This window comes from Gracilinanus agilis, chromosome 3 (assembly GCF_016433145.1).
Source record: "Gracilinanus agilis isolate LMUSP501 chromosome 3, AgileGrace, whole genome shotgun sequence".
Taxonomy (NCBI): domain Eukaryota; kingdom Metazoa; phylum Chordata; class Mammalia; order Didelphimorphia; family Didelphidae; genus Gracilinanus; species Gracilinanus agilis.
This window is the reverse complement of record NC_058132.1, coordinates 81,758,085-81,784,741: the sequence shown is the minus strand read 5'-3', so window position 1 is coordinate 81,784,741 and position 26,657 is coordinate 81,758,085. Positions and strand designations below refer to the sequence as shown.

General features: G+C 46.4%; 1 protein-coding gene across 3 annotated transcripts in view; it reads left to right on the top strand.

The window, feature by feature from the left end:
* Positions 1-20,590, top strand: part of MAP7D1 (MAP7 domain containing 1) — a 30,501-nt gene extending 9,911 nt beyond the window's left edge. The window contains exons 2-18 of one of the 3 annotated variants that reach the window (XM_044668053.1): positions 1,222-1,560; positions 2,096-2,164; positions 4,231-4,394; positions 6,137-6,251; positions 8,079-8,189; positions 9,721-9,843; positions 10,358-10,506; positions 10,628-10,767; positions 10,866-11,185; positions 11,574-11,751; positions 17,608-17,767; positions 17,900-18,004; positions 18,305-18,358; positions 18,513-18,570; positions 18,884-18,992; positions 19,196-19,392; positions 19,878-20,590. In XM_044668053.1, the coding sequence (XP_044523988.1) occupies positions 1,222-1,560; positions 2,096-2,164; positions 4,231-4,394; positions 6,137-6,251; positions 8,079-8,189; positions 9,721-9,843; positions 10,358-10,506; positions 10,628-10,767; positions 10,866-11,185; positions 11,574-11,751; positions 17,608-17,767; positions 17,900-18,004; positions 18,305-18,358; positions 18,513-18,570; positions 18,884-18,992; positions 19,196-19,392; positions 19,878-19,888 (2,402 nt within the window). In that variant the 3' untranslated portion in view covers positions 19,889-20,590. Of the gene's footprint in view, positions 1-1,221; positions 1,561-2,095; positions 2,165-4,230; positions 4,395-6,136; positions 6,252-8,078; positions 8,190-9,720; positions 9,844-10,357; positions 10,513-10,627; positions 10,768-10,865; positions 11,186-11,573; positions 11,752-17,607; positions 17,768-17,899; positions 18,005-18,304; positions 18,359-18,512; positions 18,571-18,883; positions 18,993-19,195; positions 19,393-19,877 lie in introns of all 3 variants that reach the window. The other 2 variants (XM_044668054.1, XM_044668055.1) reach the window with 2 other exon arrangements.
* Positions 20,591-26,657: the final 6,067 nt, after the last annotated feature.

Here is a 26,657-nt window from a genome sequence, read left to right as displayed (position 1 = left end):
TAATAGGAGCACCTAGATGGCACAGTGGATAGAGAGCCATGCCTGGAGGCAGGCCTGGGTTCAAATCTGGTCTCAGATACTTCCTCGCTGTGTGACCCTAGGAAAGTCACTTAACCCCCATTACCTAGCCCTTATTGTTCATCCACCTTTGAACCAATACATAATATTGGTTTTAAGATGAAAGGTAAGTGTTTTTTTAAAAAATTTAAAAGAAAGGAAGAAACAGTAATAGTATTTCTAGAATGCTCAAAGATTTGCAATGCAATTTACAAATATTTAGTTTTTATTCTCATAAGAACCCTAGGAATTAAATGTTATTATTCCCCATTTTCATATTAAGAAACTAAGGGCAGGGGTCACATAGCTAGTAAATATCTGAGGTAAGATTTGAACCACAGTCTTTCTGACTTTAGGTCCAGCATTCAATCCATTGCGCTCCGTAGCTGCAATAATAACACATGGAGCATGTTTGACAATATAGGCCAAATTTTGTCCCCAGAATCCACCATGCCTCTGAGGAGAAGCAGGAAGCATATTTCATCAACTGACATCACAATTGGTCTTTGCATTGATCATAAGTCTTTCTGCATTTTTTATTATGGCCATTGCTGAAAGTGTTGGCCAGCTTCTGCTTACTTAACTTGTTATCAGTTTGTGAGCCTTCCTATGTTCCTCTGAATTCATTATATTTGTCTCTTCTTATAGGTCAGTCATATTCTATCACATTCATATGCCAGTCTGTTTAGTCATTCCCCTGTAATGGCCTCCCACTGTCCTTCTTCTTCTTTGCTACTAAAATTTTATATATCTATGAATATATATATATTATGTAAAATGTTATAATTGTTAGGCAGTTTTCCCTTATATTAGATGGAAAATTATCTCCCCAATGGTTTTTGTATTCCTTGTTCTTCCCTCTGGGGTCAAATCCAATCCCTCTTGTATATGACAGTCCTTCAGATTCTTGAAGAGATTTGTCACGTTCCCATGTCCCATGTAGCCCGCCATGTCTTCTCTCCTTCCTTCAGATTATCACCATTTTCTTCAAACAGTCCTCAAAGACTCCCTCTGCCACCCTTCACATTCCCTATCCCCCCAACCCCCAATCTCCTCTCTCATTAGGGCAGCATCTTGTTTGTTATGGAGAGTGACTGCTAAGAGGATTGTTCATCTGAGTTTTAAGGGATTGACTTTTCTCGTTTCTTGGCTTTTGTCTTTCAGTTGAGGCAGCTGGGACTTCCACAGACCCAAGGATTTCCCTTGCAGGTGATCTCTCCCCACAGACTCCTGCTCTGGTTCCAGATACCCCTCCAGATACCCCTCCAGCCATGAAAAGCCCTCTAGGGAGTGCTCAGCCCCCAGCCTCCCCCACGCTAGAGTTGGAATCCCCTCTAGAGCAGACAGTACCCCAGAAGGAAAATCCTCTCCCTTCAGAAGAAAAGAGTGGGAATCTTGCCCCACCACCTGGAGGGACTCCCCAGGATGCCAAGTCTCCTGCCAGGAGCAGTCAGCCATCCCCAACTGCTGCCCTGGGCTCCAGCAGCCCCCATCCCAAACAAGGTAGGTGTGTACTCCTTCCTGCATTAACATCCCGTGCCCAGAGTCCCAGCCCCATTTCTTCTGGGGAACCGGTAGATGAGCCTAAATACTTGCCTACCATGTCCCAGCCTCCAGCAGCCTGGGTTGCCACTCTCTCCTCTAGACTTAAGGTACAGACTCCCCTTTCTTTTATCTGGGAAGAGGAGTTTTATTGTTGTCATTTTCAGTCATGTCTGACTCTTTGTGACCCCATTTGGGGTTTTCTTGGCAAAGATACTGGAATGATTTGCCATTTCTTCCTCTAGCTCATTTTTATGGATGAGGAAACTGAGGCAAATAGGATTAAGTGACTTGCCCATGGCTGCACAGATAGTTAAGAATCTGAGGCCACATTTGAACTCAAGAAGATGACTCTTCTTGATCCCAGACCCAGCACTCTATCTCCTATGACACTTAGCTGCCCTTTGGGAAGGGAAGGCTTGTCTCAAAAAGGGGAGGAAATTCATATTGACTTTCAGTTAACTCCAAGTCTTGTCTCACCCCACATGGTACCCAGATGCCAAGAAGGCTGGAGAAAGACACAAGCTGGCAAAGGAACGGAGAGAGGAGCGGGCCAAATACCTCGGTGAGTGGGGCATTGGGGAAGGAGAGGGGATGGATAGAAATCTTTTAGAGGATCCTCTAGATTAGGAAAACCCCCAGAGGAGATTGGCTCACTCTGTTCAAGGCTGAACTTCTCCCCCTACTTTTATGAGTCAAGTTAATTGTCATGGTCTGATAGAAAAGACTTGGTTGCAGTCAGAAGACCATTGGATTGTCAGTCAGAGGACCTGAGTTTGAATCCTAGATCTGCCACTTAAGCTGAGTCCACTTCAGTTTTCTAATCAGTGAAATGGGGATAATGATTGCTCCTATATCTTCCAGGGTTGTTGTGAGGATATGATGAGATCATATTTGTAAAATGCTGTGTAAATCTTAATATACTACATAGATGCTAGTTATTATTATTACTTCTCTGACTTTGGACAAATTACTTCACTTTTCTTGATCTCAAATTTCCTTCTTTATAAAATAAGAGGTTTGGGGCAGCTAGTTAGCACAGTGGATAGAGCGCCAGGCCTGGAAATAGGAAGACCTGAATTCAAATCTGGCCTCAGATACTTTTTAGCTATTGTAATATCCATGATCTTACACTGTATAACCATGGGCAAGTCATTTAACCCTCATTGCCCAGCCCTTACCCTTCTGTCTTAGAGTTGTTACAAAGACAGAAAGTAAGGGTTTAAAAAAAATTAAAAAAAAAAAAAACCAAGAGGGTGAACCTTAATGGTGTCTAAAAGCTCCTTCCAGCTCTACACATAATGATTTTTCATGGTCCCTCTGCTTCTGGTCTTATTCAACTTATTTTCAACAATTAAGCATTTACTATATACAAGGCTTTGTTCTAGACACTGGTATGAAACTGAAAAGAAATGGTTCCTACCCATACAGAGCTTATGATCATCTAAGGGGGAATCAATGTATAAAGAGAGAAGTCAATACAAAATAAATACAGAATAATGTAACGGAAGAGAGGGAGGCAATCAGGAGCAGCCTCTTGTAGAGCCTTCCATGAAACTCCAGTGGAACCTCGAAGAGGGTGAAGAATTGATTCTCAGAGGCAAACGGGAGAACATTCTAAGCATGGTGGGGGGCAGCCTTTTCAAAGGCATGGAGGAGGGAAAGAGAATTGTACAGGAAACAGCAATGAGCTGTTTGGCTGGAGCTGAGAGTGTCCAAAGGGGAGTAAGGAGGAATTAGTCTATAAAGATAGGTTAGAGCTAGATTCTAGTGCTTTAAATGACCAACAAAAGAGTTTGTAATAATGATGATGGTGGTGACAAGTAAAATTTCTATTGCTTAAGTTTTGCAAAGCATCTTTACATTTATTAACTCTTTTGTATTTTATCCTTGAGACAGCAAGTAGTCATGGGAGAAGCTTCTTGAGCAGGAGATTGGCACAATGGGACCTGCACTTTGGAAGCTGGGTGGAGGATGGATTGGAGAATTAGCAGCTAGATAGAGCAATCCTTGGAGTGCTAGACTTGGAGGAAGCAAGACTTGAGTTCAAATTCAAATTTATCAAGGGCACTAGCTGACCTAGTGGGGTCCTGAGCAAGTCACTTTCTTCTCTAGACCTCAGGTTCTTCATCTGTAAAAATGAAGAGATTGGATTCTATAGTTTCTAAGATCCCTTTGAGCTCTACATCTGATCCTAGGGGAGAAACTGGAATCAGAGAGACTGATTAGGAGATTATTGCAATCAATGCAATAATACTGCAGCCATAGCTGATGAAGGCCTGAACTAGTTATGGTAGCAGCATGAGTTAAGAGAAGGGGATAGATGGGAGAGATATTGCAGAGGGAGGACGATCTTATTGAATGTGGGGAGTGAAGGAAGAGTACAAGACAGTGCTGAGGTTGGGAGCCAGAGAGATAATGAGAAAGATGGCAGTACCTTTGATAAGTACAGGGAAATTAGGAGGTTGGGTTGGTTTTGGAGGTAAGAGATAAGCTGCATTTCTTCCTGTTGAGATTAGAGTAAGAATAAAGGCGCGAGAATGTTACCCATCAGGGAAGCCTTTGGGGAGGAATTTTAAGACTGTGACCAGTTACCCCTAACTGTCCCCTGGCCTCTGTTTTTTTTGGCAGCGGCCAAGAAAGCCATGTGGCTGGAGAAAGAGGAAAAGGCCAAAGCCCTCCGAGAGAAGCAACTTCAGGAGCGGCGCCGACGGCTTGAAGAGCAAAGACTCAAAGCAGAGCAGAGGAGGGCAGCCCTGGAGGAGAGGCAGCGACAGAAGCTAGAGAAGAACAAGGTATGTGCGCATCCTTGTGGATGCTTGGTGCTATGTCTGTGCATGGGTTGGTGTGGGTATTCCTTTTGAAATGAGAGGTGAAAAGAGAAAGGATTGTATCTGAAGCAAGATGGAGTAGTGGGCAGGTCGATGAGCTAGAGGTCAGGAGGATCTGGGTTCCGGTTCTCTCTTGGACATTTACTAGCTGGGTGATCTTGAGCAAGCCTCTCAATCTCTGTGAACTTCAGTTTCCTCAACCGTAAAGTGAGGATAATAATGGTACTTATGTCGTAGGGTGGTATTAAGGCTTAAATAAAATATGCACAGTCTTTCCTTTGCAAACCTTTAAATTTTAAATTGTTAAAAATTAAATTTAAATAAAAATATAAAATTATTTAAAGCACTATATATATATTAGCTATTCTTATTAGAAGATGCATTTCTGTGTGCACATATATGTGTGCATATCTTCTGGGCACATGTCTGTGGGAGCCTGTACTCATAATGGAGCCCCTGGACTAGGGTTCAAATCCTGCCTCTATATCTAGTTGTCTGGAAGATCTTGAATAAGTTATTCCTCCTCCCTTCCCTCATCTGAACTAAATGATCTCTGAAATTCCTTCTCTCTCTCTAGAGCTTTGGTCCCTTTGATCTGAAATCTGTGATTTAAAATGCATTTGAATCTGTGCCGTGAGCATGTCTGTATTTGTGTATATCTTGAGAAAAGATCAGTTTCGGATTGGGGGAAGCAATCTAGTGGAAAGGGAAGGAGAGCTCATCTGGGATGGAGGAGAAGCCCCATACCCTCCATGGGGAGCTCAGAGCTGGGCCTAGTTTAGGAATCTTTGGAGGATAGAAAAAAAAAAGAATTGAAAGAAAGAAAAGAAAAAACTCCTCATACCTCAAGTCCAAGTGAGGAAACAAGTTCTCTTAGGGAGATGTCATGTCCTCTAGCTATAACCTGAAAATAATTTTTTTAAAGCATAAGAACAAGTGAGACATGATAATGATGGGAGATATGTATATCCATCTTTTTACCTCTCTTATCTATCTATCCATACATATAGTGTCTGCCTATCTATCCAACTACTATCCATCTGTTCATCCATCCATGTATCTATCTATCCATCTACTATGTTCATCCATTCTTCTTTCTATCTATCATCTATCTTTCTATCTCTCTATTCATCTATCCATATACTATCTGTCTATCCATCTGTTCATCCATCCATATATCTATTTATCCATCCATCCATCCTTCCTTCTATCCATCTATCCATCTATCTATCCATCTATCTATCTATCTATCTATCTATCTATCTATCTATCTATCTAGTGCCAGGAGCTTTACAAATATTTCATTTAAGACTCACAACACCATTTCAAGATGGGTACCATTATTTTTTACAATTGAAAAAACTGAGGCAAAAAGAGGTTAAATGGCTTGCCCAGAGTCACTCAGCTACTAAGTGTTTGAGGCTAAATCTGAACTCAGGTCATCCTGATTTAAGCCTCAGCATTCTGTCCATTGTGCTGCTTGGCTACCTCTGAGTCTGAGGGGAGTTGGTAGAATTGTTGTGAGAATTACATAGCTAAAGTGCTTTCCAAACTTCAGCCAATACATAAATGCTAGCTATTATGATTGGGGCTAATCTAAGGAGGTTTTCAAGAAGAGAGAGAGATGTTGAGCCTGGTTCTGCAGGAGAAAAGATTAAGTGTAGAAGAGGGTTATTAAAATTGACACGGGGCCCCACTCCCCCCAGGAACGTTATGAAGCTGCCATCCAGAGGTCAGTAAAGAAGACGTGGGCAGAGATCCGGCAGCAGCGTTGGTCCTGGGCAGGAGCCCTGCAGCAGAATTCACCAGGACACAAGAACAGTGAGTGGGCAGATTGGTGGGGATGGGAGGGCTGGAAATGGTGGCAGGGAAATTAGAGTTGTCTGGGAGTACTAGAGTAGGGAGGTCAGTGTGAGAGAAGCAAGGGGAGAGGTTTGAGGTCCTGAGAGAACTAGAGTGTGTAGGGGAGGTTGGGGGGCACTACTGCTACCCATCTCTTCATCCATTGCAATCTCCCCAGCCTACCCTCCATGTGGGCTGAAGAAGGGATATGTATAACTAGAGGGGAGCACGTGGGGACAGGGGACCTGGGGATTAAAGGTACATCTCATCTTATATGCTTGATATGTTTCTGAAGTGTGAACATTGAAATTTTGTAAATGGAATCTTTCCCATTGCCTGCCATTATCGTATCAGAGAGATGTTGTCTTCATCTTCAGTTTTTGTTCAGTAAGCAACGACTTCTAACACTTGAGCTAAAAGTTCCCCTGATTTCTTGCAAGTAATTAATGATCTGTAAACAAGTACCATAATATACTCAGAGTTCTTCTTTAAGATGATCACCCTCTAATTTGTCTGTTAAATTAAGTTTGATTTTTTTTTTTTTGGTGTGAGAGTTTTCGTGAAGTGGGACCCATTGTACTTTGGTGTGACCTCCGTGTCCAGGGAAAGTGTGTTTCAATCTGTGTAGCTGTGTTTGTGAATGTCTTGGTGTCTATCTGTCATCAGCTATGTGTATTTTGTGTCTCTCACTAGGGATCTAAGTGTGATGACCTGTGTATGATGTCTGTAGATATTGAGATGCGTCTGCATGTTGCTGTTGTAGTTCTGTGTTTGTGCATCTTTGTGTGAATGTTCATGGGGGTTGGTGTGTCATTGTGCATCAGAGGCAATGGAATGTAGCGGCCAAAGATTATAGATTTGACCTGAGTTCAAATCTCAGGGTTTTTTGGACTCAGCAAGTCATGTCACCTCTTGGGCCTTAATTTACTTGTCTGTAAAATGATGAGATTGGACTAAATTAGGAGTTCTTAAGCTGAGGCTCATGGACTCTCCCCCACCCCAAAAAGTCCATAAATTGATTTCAAAGAATCTATGAATTTGGATGGGGGGGAAGTCTTTGTTTTCAATAACTTTAAACTTAAATTTAGCATTTCTTTCAATTATTTAAAAATATGATGCTGAGAAGAGGTCCTTAGGCTTCACAAAACTGCCAAAGGGTTCCAGGACACACCAACAAGGTTAAGAACCCCTTGGACTAGTCAATTTATTTCGAAGGTCCGTACCAGTCTAAATCCTGATTCCATGTATATGTAAAAAAAATCTGTTTCTGTGTATCTTTATATGTATAGGTGTTTAGATGAAGGGTCAGCAGGGCTGAGGGTATCAGCTCAGATTCAGAATGTGCAGACTATGGGGTCTGGAAAGTGCTCGGAGAGCTGGAGAGCAGTTGTGAGGGCCTTAGCAGAAAGGGTGAGCCCAGCCTGGAGGAGGCGGCTGTGCCAGCCATTTAGGCTATCTTTGACCAGAGCAAGATCTCGTCTCACTAGACCTCCCTGGGAGAGAAGACCACAGGCTGTGGCCATCAGCCCCCTTAGAAGTGTTCCCCTTTCCCTAGCCTGGCCCTCTCCCAAATAGAGTGATTGTGTCTCCCCTCCTGGGGCTAAATCTATCTCAAGCCTCTTCCCATCCTTTCCCCTCCCTCCTTTTCCTAGTCCTCCCTCCCTCTCCCGTTCCTCTTGAACCTGCTTGAAAGAGCACCCTGCATGGAAGGCCCTATTGGGCGCCCCTGGCTTCCTGGCCCCAGGCCTGGCCCCCTTCCCTTCCCCCTGGCCCTCGGCTCTAATGCCCGTGTCTTTTCCCCTCCAGGTGGAAGCAGGTGCTCCATGTCGGCAGTAAACCTGCCTAAACACGTGGACTCTATAATCAACAAACGTCTCTCAAAGTCCTCTGCCACGCTCTGGAACTCCCCCAGTAGAAGTAAGAGGCCTGCCCCACTCCAGCCCCAGTCTGTCATGGCCCAGAGGCACCCCCAGCAATAGGGCTGCTCCCCAAACCCAGCCTAGGCCCTGGCCCTCTCTGAGACCCAAGCCACGTGCTAAGAAGGTCCTAGAAGGGATTCGTGGGGGGCCGAGGTCAGTCCCCTGTGGTCCTGCCTGGTTCTGAAGTTCTGTAACTTGGGGAAACATTCTGGGGCTTTGTGCCTGTCCCCACCCTCCCCACTCAGGGTTCCATGGCTGTTGGGCAGTCATAGTTTGTGAGAACAGAGCTAGATAGCCAGGGCTGTAGGAGAGGACAGGCAGAAGGCAGTGCCCCAGCTTTAGGATACAGAAGACCTGAGCTGGGGCTGCCAGGGCCTTGGAAGACTGCCAAACCTCCCCCCTTCTCAGGCAAGGAGACAGGGCCTGAGCCAAGTAGTGGGAGAGGCATCCAGTGCTCTCAAGGTTCCAGAGTCTCTCCTGGCCAAGAAGGAAATGAAGGGGCTTGGGGCCCGAGCACATTCAGAGTCTTGTGGAGTGTGGTCTCCCTCTGTTCTCTTTCTGGTCCTCTGCAGCATCCCTCCTGTGCCAGGGGGCAGGAAGGGCCATAGGATGATGCCAAGGACATGGGCCTTGGAGCCACGGTATCTCCTTCCCCAAAGAAGCACCAGATGTGTCTTCAGAGGCAGGAATCTGGTGATGTGGCTAGAAGGCTGGCACTGCCCCCACTCCCAGCTAGCACCAGCTAGCTAGAGCCCACATGCCAGCCTGTGAAGTGGTGGATTTAGGGGGGTTTTGGAGGTGGTAGGGGAGTTATTTATAAGCTCCTTCAGCTTTTATTTGATTGCTCAATTGCCTGGCAACCAAATCAGCTGCTGCTGGGCCCCACCTGACTGAGAAGGGGTAAAAATAGATAGAGCAGCTGAGGGCCTAGGAGAGGCAGCAGGGGCAGCTGGGCAGGCCAGGGCAGGGCATGGGGACACCTCCAGAACTAAAGCCTCTCTCGGGGCAAGAAGTCACTTCACCTTTTCAGAGTGGGACCACCTTAGGGCCGCGGTCTCCATGCCTAGGAGGAGCCTGGCACTGGGACTAGGGGCAAAGGGCAGCAGCTGGCAGTGCCCCTGGCTCCCCTCCTGGCATCCTCTTTGGGCTGGGTCTGAGGAGAGGTCAAAAGGACGTTGCTGGGCTATGTTAGTCTCATCAGGGCCCGTGTGTGAGCCCCGGCTAGGGCCAGAGCCAAGGTCCATACTGAATGAGATAGGGCTGGTCATGTTCCTGGGGAGGGTCACCCCCTCAGGCCAGGGCAGAAGAAATGATGCATGCCAGCCTAGGGGAGGGAGGAAAGAGATCGGGCCTGGTGTGTGCGTGTGTGTGTGCGTCTGTGGAGAACCGTGTGTGGGTCCTTGGGCATGTCCGTGTGTGCTTGTCGTGTGCCTGGTTGGGTCTCACAGTCTACCCCGTGGTTGTAAGCATCCGGGGATCCGGCCAGGAGGTGACTGTCTCTGCCCACTTTCCCATCCCCATCACCCCAGATCGGAGCCTGCAGCTGAGCCCTTGGGAGAGCAGCATAGTGGACCGACTGATGACACCCACACTGTCCTTCCTGGCTCGGAGCCGGAGCGCCGTCACCCTGCCGGGCAACGGCAAGGACCAGGGTAGGGGGCATGCGGCAGCCCCCTGGGAGGGGAGGAGTGAGGAGAGGGGAAGCCACAGACTCATGGTGTGGAAAATGAGGGACCGGCCCCCCAACGGGCCAGGGTGTGAGGAGCGTGGGGAGAGGTGGTAGGGAACCCCCTGGCCTTGGGAGGGGAGGAGTGAGGAGGGGGGAAGCCACAGACTCATGGTGTGGAAAATGAGGGACCAGCCCCGCAATGGGCCAGGGTGTGAGGAGCGTGGGGAGAGGTGGTAGGGAACCCCCCTGGCCCTGGGATGAGTCTCTAAAGTTTCCTCAGGCCCTTCTCTCCAAGCCCTTGCCTTACAGCAGCTTGGGCAGAGAGGGCTTCTAAGCATTCTTATTCCGATCTTATATATCTGATGAAACAGACCCAGAGAGCAGTGACTTGCCCAAAGTCACACCCCATAAGAGCCCACATCTCTAGGCTTCAGGGTTGGAGCTCTGGTGAGGCTTAGCCTTGTCCTGCGTCCTAAGTCCACCGTGTTTCTCCCTAGTGGTTCCCATGTGCCCTCGCTCTGCCTCGGCCAGCCCCCTGACTCCCTGCAGCACCCCTCGGAGCCTCCACCGATGTGCAGCTGCCGAGCGCAGAAAGGCAGCAGGCGGCAGCCCCGCCACCCCTCGACGTCGGCCTGAGGCCTCCCCGGTGAGTGCTTCCCTGGGGGATGGAGACCGGGGCCATCAAGGGGCCAGAGGTAGGGGCTAGGGGTGGAACCATCGCAGACTCATAGATTTTCTCATGGGGATTCCCATCCTGGGCTTTCCAGGCACAGAAGAAAAAAGACAAGAAGGACAAAGACCGTGAGAATGAGAAAGAGAAGAGCGCTCTGGCACGAGAGCGAAGCCTCAAGAAGCGCCAATCTCTGCCCGCTCCTCGAACCCGCCTCTTACCTGCCACAGAACTCAGGTGTGTGGCACCTCCTCAGCCCTGCTCAGGGTGGGAGAGGCTTCTGGGTTGTATTCATGAAAACCAGCCATTCTAAGGTGCCACTCTTCTTCCCACAGCCCCAAATCCAAGACTCGACCCTCTTCTCCCTCCACTCCTCGGCACCGGCCAGCCTCCCCGTGCCCCAGTCCAGGACCCGGCCTTCCCCCCAAGCCGCCTTCCCCACGAGGCACCACGGTCTCCTCCAAGGGACGGGTGCGGAGAAAGGAGGAGACTCAGGAGAGCCCTGGCCAGGCCGGGCGAGAAGAGAATAAGGACAAAATCAAGGAGGAAGAGAAGGCACCAGCCGCTGTAGCTTCACCGTCGCCAGCCACCCCACAGCCAGCCAAGGAGCTGCCCAGAGCAGAACCGGCCAGGGTTTCTGGGGAGACGCCCTCAGGTAGGCAAAGAGCTCCTCGAGGAACCTCCATTTTGAAAGGGGAAGTCAGACCCTGTCCTAGGGGGAACCAGTGTCTGATCTGAGAGATTTGTGACACCAGCTTTCAGGCTATTAGAGAGGGAGACGGGATCGAAGTTGGGTGCCCGTCCGGTGCTACCCGCAGGGCTCTGCTCTCCATGGTGAGGGGGGTATCCCATTTCCATCTAGCTTTGAGGGCTTTAGGATCTGGCATGGGGATGGATGGGAGCTGAGAGAGGCAGAAAAGACGTCTTAGATTAGGAAACAACCCCAGTGCTCCAGGTTAATGGGAGGATCTGGAGTTGCCCAAGTGACCCAAAAAGAGCCCTTGACATAAGCCCTTGACAGCTGGGTCTGGGGTTCCTTCCAGGTACTACCGTCCCAGCTTTGCCCCCAGTCTCAACTCCCCCTCCACCCTCTGGCAAACCCACGGCTGGCACCACGGACCCAGAAGAGGCCACTCGGCTGCTGGCTGAGAAACGGCGCCAAGCCAGAGAGCAGAGAGAACGGGAGGAACAAGAGCGGCGAGAGCAGGCGGAACGGGACAAGTGAGTGTGCGAGAAGTGGCTCGTGCTAGGGCTTTCCTTGGGGAGGGAAGGGGGACCATGAAGGCCCAGGGCTGCCTGGAGGGAGCATGGATGCCCTCCTACTCCCTCCCCCTCAAGGCCAGGGGGATCCCTAGTATCCCATTTCCCTCCCTCATCCCCAGTCACTTAATCCTCTAAAGACTCTTCAAACACAGGCCTTTGCCTTTCTTGGAACCTGACAAAATGCATCCACATTTTTTTTATTTTCTTTTTAAACCTTTACTTTCTGTCTTAGCAACAACTCTAAGAGAGAAAGGCAAAAACAAGGCACATGGCATTAAGTGATTTACCCAGGATCACACAGCTGGGAAGTATCTGAGGCTAGATTTGAACCTGGGTGCTCCAACTGCAGGCCTCACACTCTTTTCTACTGTGTCACCTAGCTGCCGTTTTTATTTTTTAAAAACTCTGACCTTCTATCTTAAAATCAATTCTAAGACAGAAGAGCAGCAAGGACTAGGCATTTGGGGTTAAATGACTTGCCCAGGGCCACGCAGCTAGGAAATATTTGAAGCTAGATTTGAACCCAGGTCTTCCTGACTCCAGGCCTGGCACTCTATCCACTGTGCTACCTAGCTGCCTCTATCATTGATTTTTTTTTAAACCCTCACCTTCCATCTTTTTTTTTAAACCCGCACCATCCAATACTGTGTATTGGCTCCAAGGCAGAAGAGTGGTAAGGGCTAGGCAACGGGGGTTAAGTGACTTGCCCAAAGTCACACAGCTAGGAAGTGTCTGAACCTAAGACCTCCCATCTCTAGGCTTGGCTCTCAATCCACTAAGCTACCCAGCTGCCCCCACCTATCATTGGCTTTAATGAAGGTACAGATATCTGCAAATTTGATAAAGAAGGGGTAACCCAAAACTAGAAGGGGGAGCTAACCTACTATATGATAGTACGCAAAAAATCATGATGGACTAAAATGATGGGTCAGATCTATAACATCAGATTAATAGGAATAAATGTAAAGTCTGCATGGGTTTAAAAGATTAATAGTATTCACACAGAGTAGATGAGGCATGACAGTTCAAGCTAGGCAGGTGACTTGGGGAATTGAGAGCCAGGTTTGGAGATAGGAGGTCCTGGGTGCAAATCTGATCTCAGACACTTCCTAACTGTGTGATGTGGGCAAGTCACTTAATCCCCATTGCCTAGCCTTTACTGCTCTTCCACCTTGGAACCAATGCTTATTCTCAATTCTCAGAAGGTAAGAGTTTAAAAAAAAAAAAACAAAAAGGCAAATGTAATCTTAGGCTGCTTTAATAGTAGCAGCATGTCCAAAATGAACCAATCCAGTTGTCCTAAGCTTGATGAGAATACTCCATTTTAAGGATACTGACAGGCTCCCCAGAAGTACCATGCAAGTGTGCCCTTGTGGCTTGGAAATGACCCTCAGGTGGTTCTCCAAAACTATTTCCATAGAGTGAAAGCCTTCTTGGGTCCTATGAACCTGCAGAGACTTTGAGTATGGTCCAGGAGATCAGTGATGTCTCATCCTCTGGACTCAGGACAGTACAGTCCAATAAAAAAAGTGCTAGCTCTGGAGTTAAAAGACCTGGGTTTATACCCTGCTTCTGACATTTGTCACTTATTACTGCCTGTGGGATCTTGGGCAACTCACAACCTCTCTGGCCTTCAGTTTCTTCATCAGTAAAATAGAGGATTAAATGACCTTTCAAATCCCTTCCTTTTGTCCTGTGACCAACCCAGCTAAATATACCAGTAGACTAACCACTAGAGGATAATTTCTTTAGATATGGGAGATTCAAGAACCAAAAATTCAGTGGCCATTAGCCCATCAGTTTTTGCTCCTGAGTGATGATGGCAGTAGTGGAAAATGGGTGACCAAAGGCAGCAAGAATCAAGGATTTTAAGACTATCTACAACATTAATTTACCTACAAAATTAATTTACTGATATCCTACTGGAGGAACTGAGCCATAACTTAATGTTTTTGCTTGCCAATGAAGGTATGAGGCAAGATTTAGTTAAACAGAAGGATAGCTCACAAGCTCTCTTTGAGGAAGAGAAAGTAATAAAGGGCATGCTGCTGCTGCTTTTTCTGTTGTGCACCCAAGGTCAACAAGAAAATCCTCCCACGAGGCACTTGGTCACTTTGCCTTACAGGGTTCACAAAGAACACAAACGGAGGGAACACCACGAAGCTTACATGTCAGGATGCTAAGGATAAAATAATAGAAATTCTATTTCTATTATTTTTATATAAATACACACACACACACACACACCATAACAGGATCCTCTAATCCAAGACAACTAATAGGTCAAAGTTTGATGATTTCAAGGCAAAGATGGAACAGGAGAAAGCAGTCAATAATACATTGAACAGCATGGTTCCTAATTAAGAATGAAGAAGACCAAAGGGAAGTAGATGATTCAGAAGCCACATGCCTATATATTATGCATGTTTTCCTTAAGAAATGGGCAGGGTACAGGCTAAACAGAAAAAGGGAAAAGAAACAAGGAAAGAAAAAATATATTAACTATGTCCTAAAAGATAGGAGATTACTATTTATCAATGTGGAAATAATAATAATACCGAACATTTAGATAGTGCTTACTATGTTCCAGATACTGGGCTAAGCACTTCACAATCATTATCTCATTTGATCCTCATAATAACCCTAGGAACTAGGTGCTGTTGTTATCTCCTCTTTACAGATAAGGAAACTGAAGCAAACAGATTAAATGACTTACAAAGTGCCACACTAGCTAAGTGTCTGAGGCTAAATTTGAACTCAGGTTTTCCTGACTTCAGGTCCAGTGCTCTAACTACTGTACCACTCATTCCCCCAGATCATTTCAAAATCTGCTTTTTTTGTGAAGTCAGATCCTTGACTGAAAAGAGCAGATATCAAAATTAACATCAAATTATAAGAATAAAAAGATGCTGCTTGTATTTATAACAATGGCAGTGTGACCTTTCTAAAATCATCTCTTAGCTGGGAACAAGGGGAAACAGGTAAAAGTAAAGATATTGATTCTGATTATTGCCATCTATCTCTAAGTGAAATTTAACCAAAAGAAAACAAGCACCAAAAAATGGAGAGTAAAAGAGCCCAGAAAATACCTCTGCCAGCAAGCCCTCCTTCACCACTCAGGGATAAATGGCAGCCAGCAAGAATTTCTATTTAGAGTACAGGAAAAACATTATAGAGGAAAGATTATTTCCCTTAAAAATGGAATCTTACTGATGCTTTTTCATGTTTTTATCAAAGTCATTTCTGGATAAAATCTTCTTCCCAACCCATGAACCTTGTAACAATAACGAAGCATAGGTAAGAAAAAACAGCCCATCAGCCAGCATATCATGCATGTGTGGCAGAGTTACAGTATCTAGCACCCTATCCCCTACCTCTCCAAGGAAATGTTCAGTCATTTCTGACACTTTGTGACCCCATTTAGGGTTTTCTGGGCAAAGAAACTAGGGTGGTTTGCTGTTTCCTTCTCCAGCTCATTTGACATATGAGGAAATTGAGACAAACAGGGTTTAGTGATTTGTCAAGGATCACATAGCTAGTGTCTGAGGTCACATTTTAACTCAGACCTTCCTGACTCCAAGTTCAGCATTCTATTTATCCTCTGTACCACCTAGCTACCCTCCAAGGAAAAGAAAGAGCTACATTTAGGATGATAGAAGATTTTGAGTAATTATCTTTTCATGAAACAAACTGGCAAAATTCTTGGTATGACATCAACTAAAAGTATGTATAAGAAACTGAAAGAAGATACTAAATAGCAATGAAAAGAATAACATTTCTAGAGGGATCTATTCAAATCATCAGTAAAAATAACATTCGAATTTGAACAACTTAGTGTCCATTCTACTATATGAGGAAATGGCAATGACCATTCAAGAACCTTAAGTTTAGAAAAGAAGTTACTAGAGGAGAACTGTGTGGAATGTGGTATCATTTTGTGTGTGTGTGTGTGTGTGTGTGTGTGTGTGTGTGGTATCATTTTTAAGGTACTCAGAGACTGACTTTCAAAATACCTCATAAGGTATTCAGAAAGACTCAATAAGCATCAGGATGGTATTATATAGTATCCAAAACCCCAAAACATATGTATACACCCTTCAAAAAGCTATCACTTGCTTCATGGCATGATAAGCTGGCATCCACTCAAAGCCATTAGTTTGGGGTGTAGTATGAAACAGCAGAAAGAATGTTGGCTTTGCAATCAGTAAGACCTGGGTACAGTTCCTGGCTTTGCTGCTTACCAGCTGTGAGTCTTTGGGCAAGTCTTTCAACCTCTGGGCCTCAGTTTCTCATCCAATCCCAATGAGAGCGCTGGAATTCATAGCTTCTGAAGTCTCTACCAGTTCTATAGTTACTTTGGCAAAGCAATTATATTAGAGCCACTCACAAGGTATGGGGCCAAAAGAACTTCTCACAGATGAAAATAGTATGTCCCGATAAGATGCCTGTCACTATTGCTGATACACTTAAAGGTCCAGGATGTGCCATCACTGCAAAATAGGACTGTTTCAAGTCCTAAGCCAGGTGTTAAAAGGAGTAATAAAACCTCCCAATGGAGAATATCCAAAATACAAACTTAGCAAGAGGGGAGAGGAGATCTTAGCTTCCCCAAAGCCTCCGCTGGGACTCAGTGTTTATTGCTATTTTTCAGCCCTCTCCTCATCTTCTTTCCCAGGGGTCGTGCCCACCCTTTCCTGCCATAACTGCCCCCATGTTATATGATCTTTGAGGAGTCTCTTGGAACGGTAGCCAACCTATAGGGTTGTTTGGGGGTTTTTTAAGCACTCTAGAAGATATCGATAACTCTTGATCTAAATGTCTACTTTCTCATCTTTACACAAAGTTTTTGAGTCTGTGTATGAAGGAAGGGTATCCTTGATGAGAAGGGAATAGGCAGGCTTTGCGAGATAATTCTCTACAGCTGCTCATATCTTTCTGGTCCCATGTTTGACTGAGGTGAAAAGAATATAATATCCCACTGATCATTGTTTAATTACAAATAAGAATTTGACTCAGTAGAGCACTATCCACTCATAAAGATGCTCTGCACATGCAAAATGACTTTGTTCAGTGATCTTCTGACCCTTCCTAACAAAGTATTGACAGACTTTAATTTCACCCATCAAATGACTCACAGGATGCTGTAGAGACCTGAAACCACTCTCTTATGAGAAATGAATGAGGGATGGGGCAGCTAGGCAGCATGGTAGATAAGAGTGCCAGGTTGGGAGGGCCTGGGTTCAGATTTGGTCTTAGACTCTTCCTTCTTTGTGTGACCCTGGGCAAGTCACTTAACCCTAGTTATCCCTTGCTGTTCTTCTGTCTTAGAATTGATACTGGAGCAGCTAGGTGGGTCCAGGCCGAGAGATAGAAAGTCCTGGGTTCAAATATGACCTCAACTTCCCAGCTGTGTGACCCTGGGCAAGTCATTTAATCCCCATTGCCTAACCCTTACCACTCTTCTGCCTTGGAACCAATATACAATATTGATCCTAAGATGGAAGGTGAGGGTTAAAACATTTTTTTAAAGAGAGAAGGAGAGGTGGAGGGAGAAGCCAGTAACAGCTGTCCAGAAGGTTGATGGATTGTTTCTGTGTTCCTGGAGATCAGGAAGCAGAGACTGGAGCGTGATTTCTGGGGGTGCTGTAGAGGGTTGGCACTACATAACCCCCAAAGAAAGCTCTAAGGTTCAGGGCTTCTTTCATGGGGTTCTGACCTCTGGGGATCCCCCAGGCTGCCCTCCTTTTCATAAATAGGCGCTCCCAGAGGGAGAATGCTGAGCACTGAGTTTCCAAATGTCCTGTCTCCAACCAGGAGGCTGAGGGAGGAGCAGCTGGCCCGGGAGGCCGAGGCCAGGGCAGCGCGGGAAGCAGCCGCCCGGCGAAGGGAGGAGGAGAGGCAACAGCGGGAAGAGCAGGAGGCCCGGGAGAAGGCCCAGGCGGAGCTGGAGGAGCAGGAGAGGCTGCAGAAGCAGGTGCTGGGGGTGGGAGGGAAGCTTGGGGGCCAGCAGGGAGCTCAGTCAAGCTTGGGGGGATGGGGAGGCAGCAGCTGCGGGGACTTGCAGCAGTAGGTAGAGGCACAGCCTCACTGGAGGGTCCTTTGGCAGAAGGAGGAGGCTGAGGCGAGGTCTCGGGAAGAGGCTGAGAGGCAGCGGCTGGAACGAGAGAAACACTTTCAGCGGGAGGAGCAGGAGCGGCTGGAGAGGAAGAAGGTGCGGCTGTGTTGGGGAGGAGCAGGGTCTGTGCCTGGGCGCTGGGGGGGGAGCTCATGGAGGGTCAGGGGCTGGGGTAGCCAGCCAAGTGCCCCTTTCTTGTGACTGGAGCATTGGGAGTCGGGGTGCCCCTGGGCTTGAATGCTGCCCCCCCGGGTGTCCCAGTGACCATGCCAAGCCTCTGCTTCACAACTTTGCAGGGTTGGTACGAGGCCCAAAGGGGACTTGTGGGCTTCTGCCCTTACTGTCGTATTATTGCTATGATTATTACTAACTGATGCACATTTCTTTGGGCCGCAGCGGCTAGAGGAGATTATGAAGAGGACTCGGAAGTCGGAGGCTACTGAGTCCAAGGTCTGGACCACCTGGTGTCGGGGTGGGGGCGGTGTCCTCGGGGCTGGCGGGGGAGGGGGCTGACTTTTTGAAGGGAGGGGGCTTCCCTTGGAGCTGAGGGTGTTGTCTGGGTCCCTCACCATTCTGACCCACCCCCTTTCCCCCACCCAACTAGAAGGTGGATAGGAAGATTCTCAATGGGAAGGAGGCCAAAGCAGACCACTCCAGCCCAGGTACTGGGGGCCCTCCCCATGGGTGGGGAGTGCTGGGCAGGGAACCAGGTGAGGTGGGGGAGGGCTCAGGGACTTCTTCCCATGCTGAGGCTCCCTCCCCACTGAATCCTCTCCTCTCCATTGATGCCCTTCCCCTCGTTTGACCCCTTTGCTTCACTTCCCACTAAATCTCCTCTCCTCCACAATGTCCCCTTGCCATTGAGTCCTCCCCTCATTAAACGTCTTTCCTTTTTTGCTGAGCTCCTTTCTCTTCCTTTGGGGAAGGGACCTTCCATTGAGGCTACTTCCTCCCTCTGGGGATTCTTCCTTGCAGAGCCTGAGAAGGTGCCTGAGCCTGAGAAGGTGCCTGAGCCCCTGGCCAAGGGCCTGGAAAAGGAGATTCTGCCAAGAGATGGACAGCCTCCTCAGGAGCCTCAGTGGAGGTATATCACCCTTGAATTCGAGCCCCCTCTCTATGCCAGAGAGGGGAGGTGAACTGAGCTTCTTTCCTCTGCTCTGGGGTCACTGGAACAGTGGGGAGAGTCAGTAATGGGTTGTAGAAGCCTCCAGGGACATTAGGGTTGGAGGGACATCCTTGAGGGCCAAGGAATCAGGAGTCAGAATGCCTCCCACTCTGTGCCCACAGCATGCAGGGGAAAGAGGCAGGACCGCTGGTGAATGGACTGCAGCCCTCTGCTGTGCACCAGGAGAATGGCTTCTCCCCCAAGGGGGCCCCTGGAGAAAATGGGAGCCCCCTTAGCAGGACTGGGGAGTCTCTGCTGCCTTTTGCTGAGACTGAGGCCTTCCTCAAGAAAACTGTGGTGCAGCCTCCCCAGGTCACAGGTACCAGCCGAATCCCTTTCCCCTATCACCCTATTGCCTTCCTAGCCCTCACCCATGAATCCCTACCTATCCCATAAATTTGTCCCCCCACTATTCATCCTGTCCGTCTCTCTGACCCGAGAATCCTTCCCTAGATCTGCTCTCCAGAATTTTCCCTGTCCTTACTCTAAATCTTACCTTTCCCTCCTGAATTCCCCTCTTCCCCATAACAAATCCTGTCTGCCCCTCTAGTCTCCCCACCAAATCCTTCTTGTAGCTCTCCCCTCTGGCCTACCCTATTTCCCTCAGTTTCCTGCTCATGAGTCCCTCCCTTCTTCCTCCAGCTCCTCTCAGCTTCTCTCCCCACTGGCTCAGTATTCCATTCCCCAGCATTCCCACCCCTCACCCCCACCTCTATCCCAGCAAGCTTCCCATGAGTGACTCAGAAGTTGTTGGGCGTCCCTGTGGCTTAGCTCTTACTTCCCCTTTTTATCCTCTCTTTCCAGAAGTCCTCTAAGGGCCTGCCCCCAGTTCCAGAGTACTGCACTGTGCCTCTGTCCTCAAGCCAGGCCATCCCAGTGCCCCCCACCCCAGGAGTGCCATAGACCCTCTGGGGCTTTCCCCCTGGAAAAGGAAGAAGAGGACAAAGGGAACAAAAGACAAGAAAGCTGCTGGAGCTGGAGCTGGGGCCAGGGCTTGGGCGAGGAGCAGGGATGGGAGGGGTGATGGGGTCTTCCAGGCTCCCAGGGGGGTCCTGTGTGTTGTTTTTAATCTGCACCTTATAAGACTGCCGGTGTCCTTGGCCTCAGCTGGAGCCAGGCCCTGCCTCCCGCACCCCTCCCTCTCTCACACATCCTTACAACCCTGCCTCTGGCTGGGTCTCACTTGTAGTATTTCACTTTTACTCTTGGAAGTGACCTTCTGGGTACAACGTCTGTGAATAATGTATATAGCATGCCCCCCCTCACCCCCTGGGCCCAGGGCCCCCCAGAGGCTGGGCCAGCCCAGGGCTCCACAGGGAGGTTTTTCTCTATTTAAGGGTAACCAAAGGGCCTCTCCCAGGCTCTTACAATGAGGGAGTTGCCTCGTGATGGGAAGAGGGGTGGAATGGGGATATTGGGAACTCAGGGGAGCCTGTACCCACTACCCACCCCCACCTCGGTGTCAGTGTTACAGCATATGAACAAATTTATTCGGAAATAAAGCCAGATTCCTGCCAGCTTTGCTTCAGCTTTCTGAGGATGGGGACAGGGAGTAGAAGGGATGCCTGAACTCTGGGAAATGGCATCGTTGGGATAGCAGCTCTTCTGTTCCCTCTGGAGATAACGTCCCTCCTTGTTCCTTTTCCCTTCTGCTTGGCCAGCACTTGTGGCAGCCTTCCCTTCCTGTTCACCTTGCAGCTTAGTCCTGTTGGGGAGAAGTACATTCTCCAGATAGCCTCTAGGCCCACCTATTCGTATCAGCCAGCCTTCCTCCCTCTGCTCTTGCCCTGACCCTGGTCTGGAGTCTGCAGAACAAGAGGAGGGGAAAATTCAGTAGCAGTGTCCCTGGCAGAATGTCCTGCCTCTCCCAGCAGGGCAGAGCTGGCACTGAGGACTGGGGAGGAGATCCAGGTCTGGTTTCTAGAATCCCAAGAGAGTGGATCTAGACTTTTCACTTCCCAGACCCTCCCCAAGAGCCTGTGTCTGATGGAGGGGAGGGAAGGGGGTGGCAATGGCTCTAGAGCTCTCTTTCCCCTCCTTACCACATACACATACACACCACAGATTAGGGAAAGGACAATGTAGGAGTTATTCATTTTCCCTCCCCCACAACTCTCCTCCCCTGGAAACCTTCCCCAAAGGGCCCCAGTTCTCAAGAGATCTGGTTTCCCAACTGTCCTTTGCCTCCAACATCCTCTCTCCCCCCAGCTCTACTCCTTGACCCACTCAGCTGTTCTCTTCCATCAATAAGTTTTCTCTAGGACTTCAATCAGGCAGAGCTCTTTCTGTCTACCACCCCTTTCTGGTTCCTTTGTAAAATCTGTATTGTCTACATTTTAAAGCAAGGTGTCTGGGATGCCCCCTACATCCAAACATTGGACTACCTCAGCCCAACTTCCAAACCAAATGAATTAGTTGAGGACATTCTCTACACACACACACACACACACACACACACACACACACACACACACACACCTCACTCCCATCCTAGTTCTAGAAAAGGACTTATTTTTACTCTCTAGCCTTGTTCTCCCCTATGGCCAAAGGCACATGTTTGCCGCATGGTTTGTCAAGGTCAGGGCAAGGGCCTATCTGCAGACCTGGGACAAAGCATGAATATGTCCTAGACAGGGTTTAAAAAGGATAACCTTCTATTGAAGGCTTTGAGCTATTCCTATAACCTGTTGATCTAAATTTTCTATCCTTGGGTCCTGGAAAATTCAGTTTAGCAAATACTATGAAAAAAGACCCGAGTTGGGTCTCTAAAGGCAGCCTTGCATAGTGGGTAAAGCACTAGACTCAGAATCAGGCAGTCTTGGGTTCAACTCTTAGGTCAGAAGCTTATTAGCTATGTGGCCTGGGGAAGGTAATTTTAACCTTTCTGGCTTTCAGTTTCTCCATTTGTAAAATAACAGCAACTTTCCAGAACTGTTGTGATAACCAAATGAAATAATCTATGTTGGTAATAATAGCTGGCATTTATCTAGTGCTCCAAGGTTTTATAAAATAGATTTCCATGTGATATTTTTTTTAACTTTCAAAAATCGTTTTTGATCAATAAAAATCCACCTTCCCTCACCACATCCTTACCAAACTTCCCCTATTGGAAAAAAAAAAAAAAGAAAGAAAAGAAAAGAAAAGCAAACCCCTGTTACAAACATTTATAGTCAAGAAAAACAAATTCCTCCAATGACTGTCCTCCCACACCCAAGAAGGCCTCAGTCTGCACCTTGAGTTGATCACCTCCTTGTCAGGAGATGGTTAGTAGCAAATTTGATCATGAGTCCTCTGGAATATTGGTTGGCAATCGAATTGATGAGCTTGTCCTATGTATACATACTGTGTTGAACCCAAATAATAGAGATCAACAGATCCAGGCTTTGGTATGGACATGGGAGGTGGTCACTCAGGGTAATATGCAAGGGGAACAATTCAAAATATCGTTTCTAATAACTGCACATGTTTAATGCCAGAAAATTCTGTTCTCTACTTATACAGAGCATTTTGCCTGTCTTTCAAAGTTTTGGCTTTACGATATTGTTTTTATATAAATTATCTGATTTCTGCTTACTTTTCTTAGCATCAATTCATGTAAGTCCTTTCAGGTCCAGCTATTTCAAAAGGTCTATATATGGGGGCAACCAATATTGGTTGGAAGGCAGAAAAGCAGTAAGAGCTAGGCAATGGGGATGAAGTACTTTGCCCAGGGTCACACAGCTAGGAAATGTCTGAGGTCAAATTTGAACCTAGGATCTCCTGTCTCTAGGCCTCGTTCTCAATCCACTGAACTCCCAGAAGGTAAGAGTTTACCAAAAAAGTTCTATAGAAATGTCACTTTTTAGTCTGAAAAAATATTTTTAAAAAAAGGAAATTTCTGCCCAGAGGAGCTCAGTCTTCTAGGGGAGATAATTCAATTTGGAGTTATGATCTCATTTATTTTGATATTCTCTCTAATTTAAAACATCACAATTTATCCGCACCTTCTATTACTCCCGTCTTGCCATAAATCTTCCATGAAGGATCTACCCAATATACTCAGTGCTCTATGGCTCCCAATATAGCCTTAAGGTTGTCTATCATTCTTGATTCTCCATTTATGAACAACTCACCTTTTCTGGTTATATGCTTTCTTTTTAGTCTTTTTTTAAAAAATCCCTCTTTGGTCACACATCTTCTTTGGTGATCTGATGCCTACTTATTATTTTTCCTTAAACAAAAATCTATTTTTCTCTCCTTCCCTTCTCTCCATTGCACTCCCACTTGGGGGGCTAAGGGGGGAGGGACAAAACCTTCACAATAAATATGCATAGTCAAGCAAAACAAATTCTCTCATTGACCATGTTCAATTAATATATGCTGTAATCTGCACTCCTGAGTCCATCCCTTGTCAGTCAAGAGAAGAAGAATTGCATGCTTTCATGACAAGCCCTCTGGAATCATAGTTGGTAATTCAAAGTTATTTTTCTGTACCATAAAACTTTGGTCACAAAACAAAAGCCCTGCTTTGTTTTGATTCCACAGAACATCATGCCTCCCCTAGTATAATGCCCCATCACCTAACATCTCATCTCCATCCTAATGGACTCAGTTTTTGATATTCAACATCTTCAGGCCCTGAGTTGCCTCTCCCCTCTGACTGGAGAGCTAGAGGGTAAAGCAGTAAACTCCTTCTTCCTTTCTGGAGGGCTCAGAACTTTCCAGGTTACTCTCCATTTTCCATCAACAGCTCTTATTGGCTTCTACTCCACAGAACATCTCAGATACTACCTGATGGAACAAAGAGTTTAATAAATATTTGTGGAATTGAATTACACCTATTATCATGCTTCTCTCTGTTAGAACTTACATTCTAATCAGGGAGACAATACTGAACTCATTATCTTCCTATCCACCCCCCAAACTCTTCCCCCTACCAAACTTCCTTCTTACTATTGAGGGTACCAACATCCTTCCAGTCAGCCAGGCTTATGACCTAGATGTCATCCTTGAGTTCTCACTCTTTCTCATTCTTTATATCCAATCTATTGCCAAGACATCTCAATTTTACTTTTGCAACAAATCTTGCACACACCCACTTCTTTCCTCTGATATTGTCGCTATCCTGGTTGGCATCCTTATCACATTACATCATGACAGTTCCAATGGCCTTCTGGTTGTCCATCTCCCACTCAGCTGTCAAAATGATCTATCTTTCTAAAGTGTAGATCAGATCACATCATACACACATATATAACACACACACCACCCAATAAACTCTACAGGTTCCCTATCATTTCCAAGATGAAATATAAAACTCTGTTTGGCATTCAAAGCCCTTCATAACCTATCTGTCTTCTTATATCTCCATCCCACCCCTCTCCAATTTACTCTGTGATCCAGCAACACTGGTCTTACTTCTCCTTTAGCAGGAAATTCTGTCATCTCTGGGCATTTTTACTGACTGTCCTTCATGCTTGGAATGCTCTCCATCTCTCTGCCTCCTGGATTCCCTAAATTCCTAGTTAAAATCCCACCTTCTACAAAAAGTCTTTATTGATCTCTTTTAATGTTAGTGCCATCTCCCTGTTGATTATGTAGCTTGTTTGTACATAGTTCTTTACATATTATTTCCATGAAGGTAGGATTAACTCTCCCCTGTCCACTTTTAGATTTAATCACCAGAAGTGTATACACTCCCACATTTCCTTAAGTGAGGGGAGGTGCTAAACTGGGTGACAACTCAGAAATGACTGACTGCCCCCTAGGCAGTCCTAAGAAAATTCTAAAACTGCAATTGGTCCACGTAAAGTGGAAGGAAGGCACAGGAAGTGACAAAAAGAAGGGTCTTTAAAAGTAGTTGCAACTTCCCGTGACCAGGTTTTTTCTCCTTCTAACTTGGCCTTGGAGGAGCTCTGGCTTGGGACCTCAGACTGCTTCTGGTAAGACTGCTCTGGGATCTTCTCCCCTTGGACTTTGGATTGGTGAGTGGAAAAAGCTGACCTTCCTTTCCTGATTGCCAGAGAGATTAACACCAGATAGGCCCCTGGGTGATTCCTAATTTACCTCTGGGCCCTCTGGCCAGGCTTCTGGAGCCCTGCCAGAGCAAAGCCAGGCACAGGAGCTCATTAAGCTAAATTTCTTACTCTACCTTCTTTCTCATTTCTGCGCTTTCACTCTTTCCCTCTATTTTATAATTAAATACTGCTAAAAAGTCATTTGACTTGAGATATATTAATTTCAGCAACCACACTCTTTAGTCCAACCTTAATTTTTAATCCTTACATTTCCCCCATTAAATTGTGTGCTCTTTAAGCAGAGATTGATTTTTGCCTTTCTCGTACTCCCAGAGCTTGGCACATAATAGGCAATTAGTAAATGTTTACTGACTTACAATATGAATCTTTAGGTGCCTACTTGTGCCAGATGCTCTTCTAAGCACAGGATATACAAAGGAAAAAGTGAAATAGTCCTTGCCATCCAAGAACTTACATGCTAACTTACATACTAACTAGGGAGACAATTGACATATATGGATAATAAGTAGTACAGAGGGGCGGCTAGGTAGTGCAGTGGATAAAGCACTGGGCCTAGAGTCAGGATGACATCTTCCTGAGTTCAAATCTGGCCTCAGAAACTTACTAGTTGTATAACCCTGGGCAAGTAATTATGGTGACTTGAACAAGAACCATTTTATTACAATTCTATCAACCAATGATACTAAATTAATAATAATAATAACTGACATCAATATATAGCACTTGAAGGTTGACAAAATTTTCTGTATTTAATATTGCCTAGAATATTTATAAAGCCCATATCTCCTTCTCTTATGGCCACATCTTATTGTTTCAGCTTCCCTTCCCTGGCTCTGACTTGTAGCAAATGGTGGATCCTTGCTGAGGGCAGGGCTATTGTTGGTGATAGGTCATAAAAGGGAGGTCTCAAGTATTTCATTACTATTATCAGCATACTTGCACTTGCTCTAACTGGGAGCTCCCTTTATTGAGGGAGTGGGGGCCACCACTACCAGGGCTTCAGATCTTAAGTGACACTTGGGCAGTTGCTTGTGAAGGGAATGAGAGGTATGGAGAAAATAAATAAAAAAGATAGAGGGGCAGGGGCAACCTGAGAGCTGAGTGGGTAGTAAGGGAAGAAGGAACTGTCAACATGAATTCTGGAAGCCCCAAGTTTGCCCATTTCCCTTGGGAACTTACTTTAAGGTAAGTCCTAAAGTGACTCTCTTAGGCTGAATAAGGAATCTCCCGGAGCCCTTTAAGTGTCCTGAATAAGAGTAATAGAAATGCTCAAATGCTCAATTCCCTCCCTTTTAGTTTTAGAAGTTTGTCCCATTGTATCAGAGATATGTTCCCAAGAAGACCAATACTTGTGCAGGGACCATCCTTTTAGTGCCCATTGTACTAGACCACTCTCTGATACCCCAGCCTCTGGCTACAGCCTCTTTCCCAAGCCTGCTTACAACCTGTCAGTGTTCGTTTGATGTGCTTAATTCTTCAAAAGGTACATAAGATACCTATGTTCTCTTCTTTGCAGAATCATCTCATGGGCGATCCTCTTAGAGATACTGTTTCTAGAGTTCCAGAG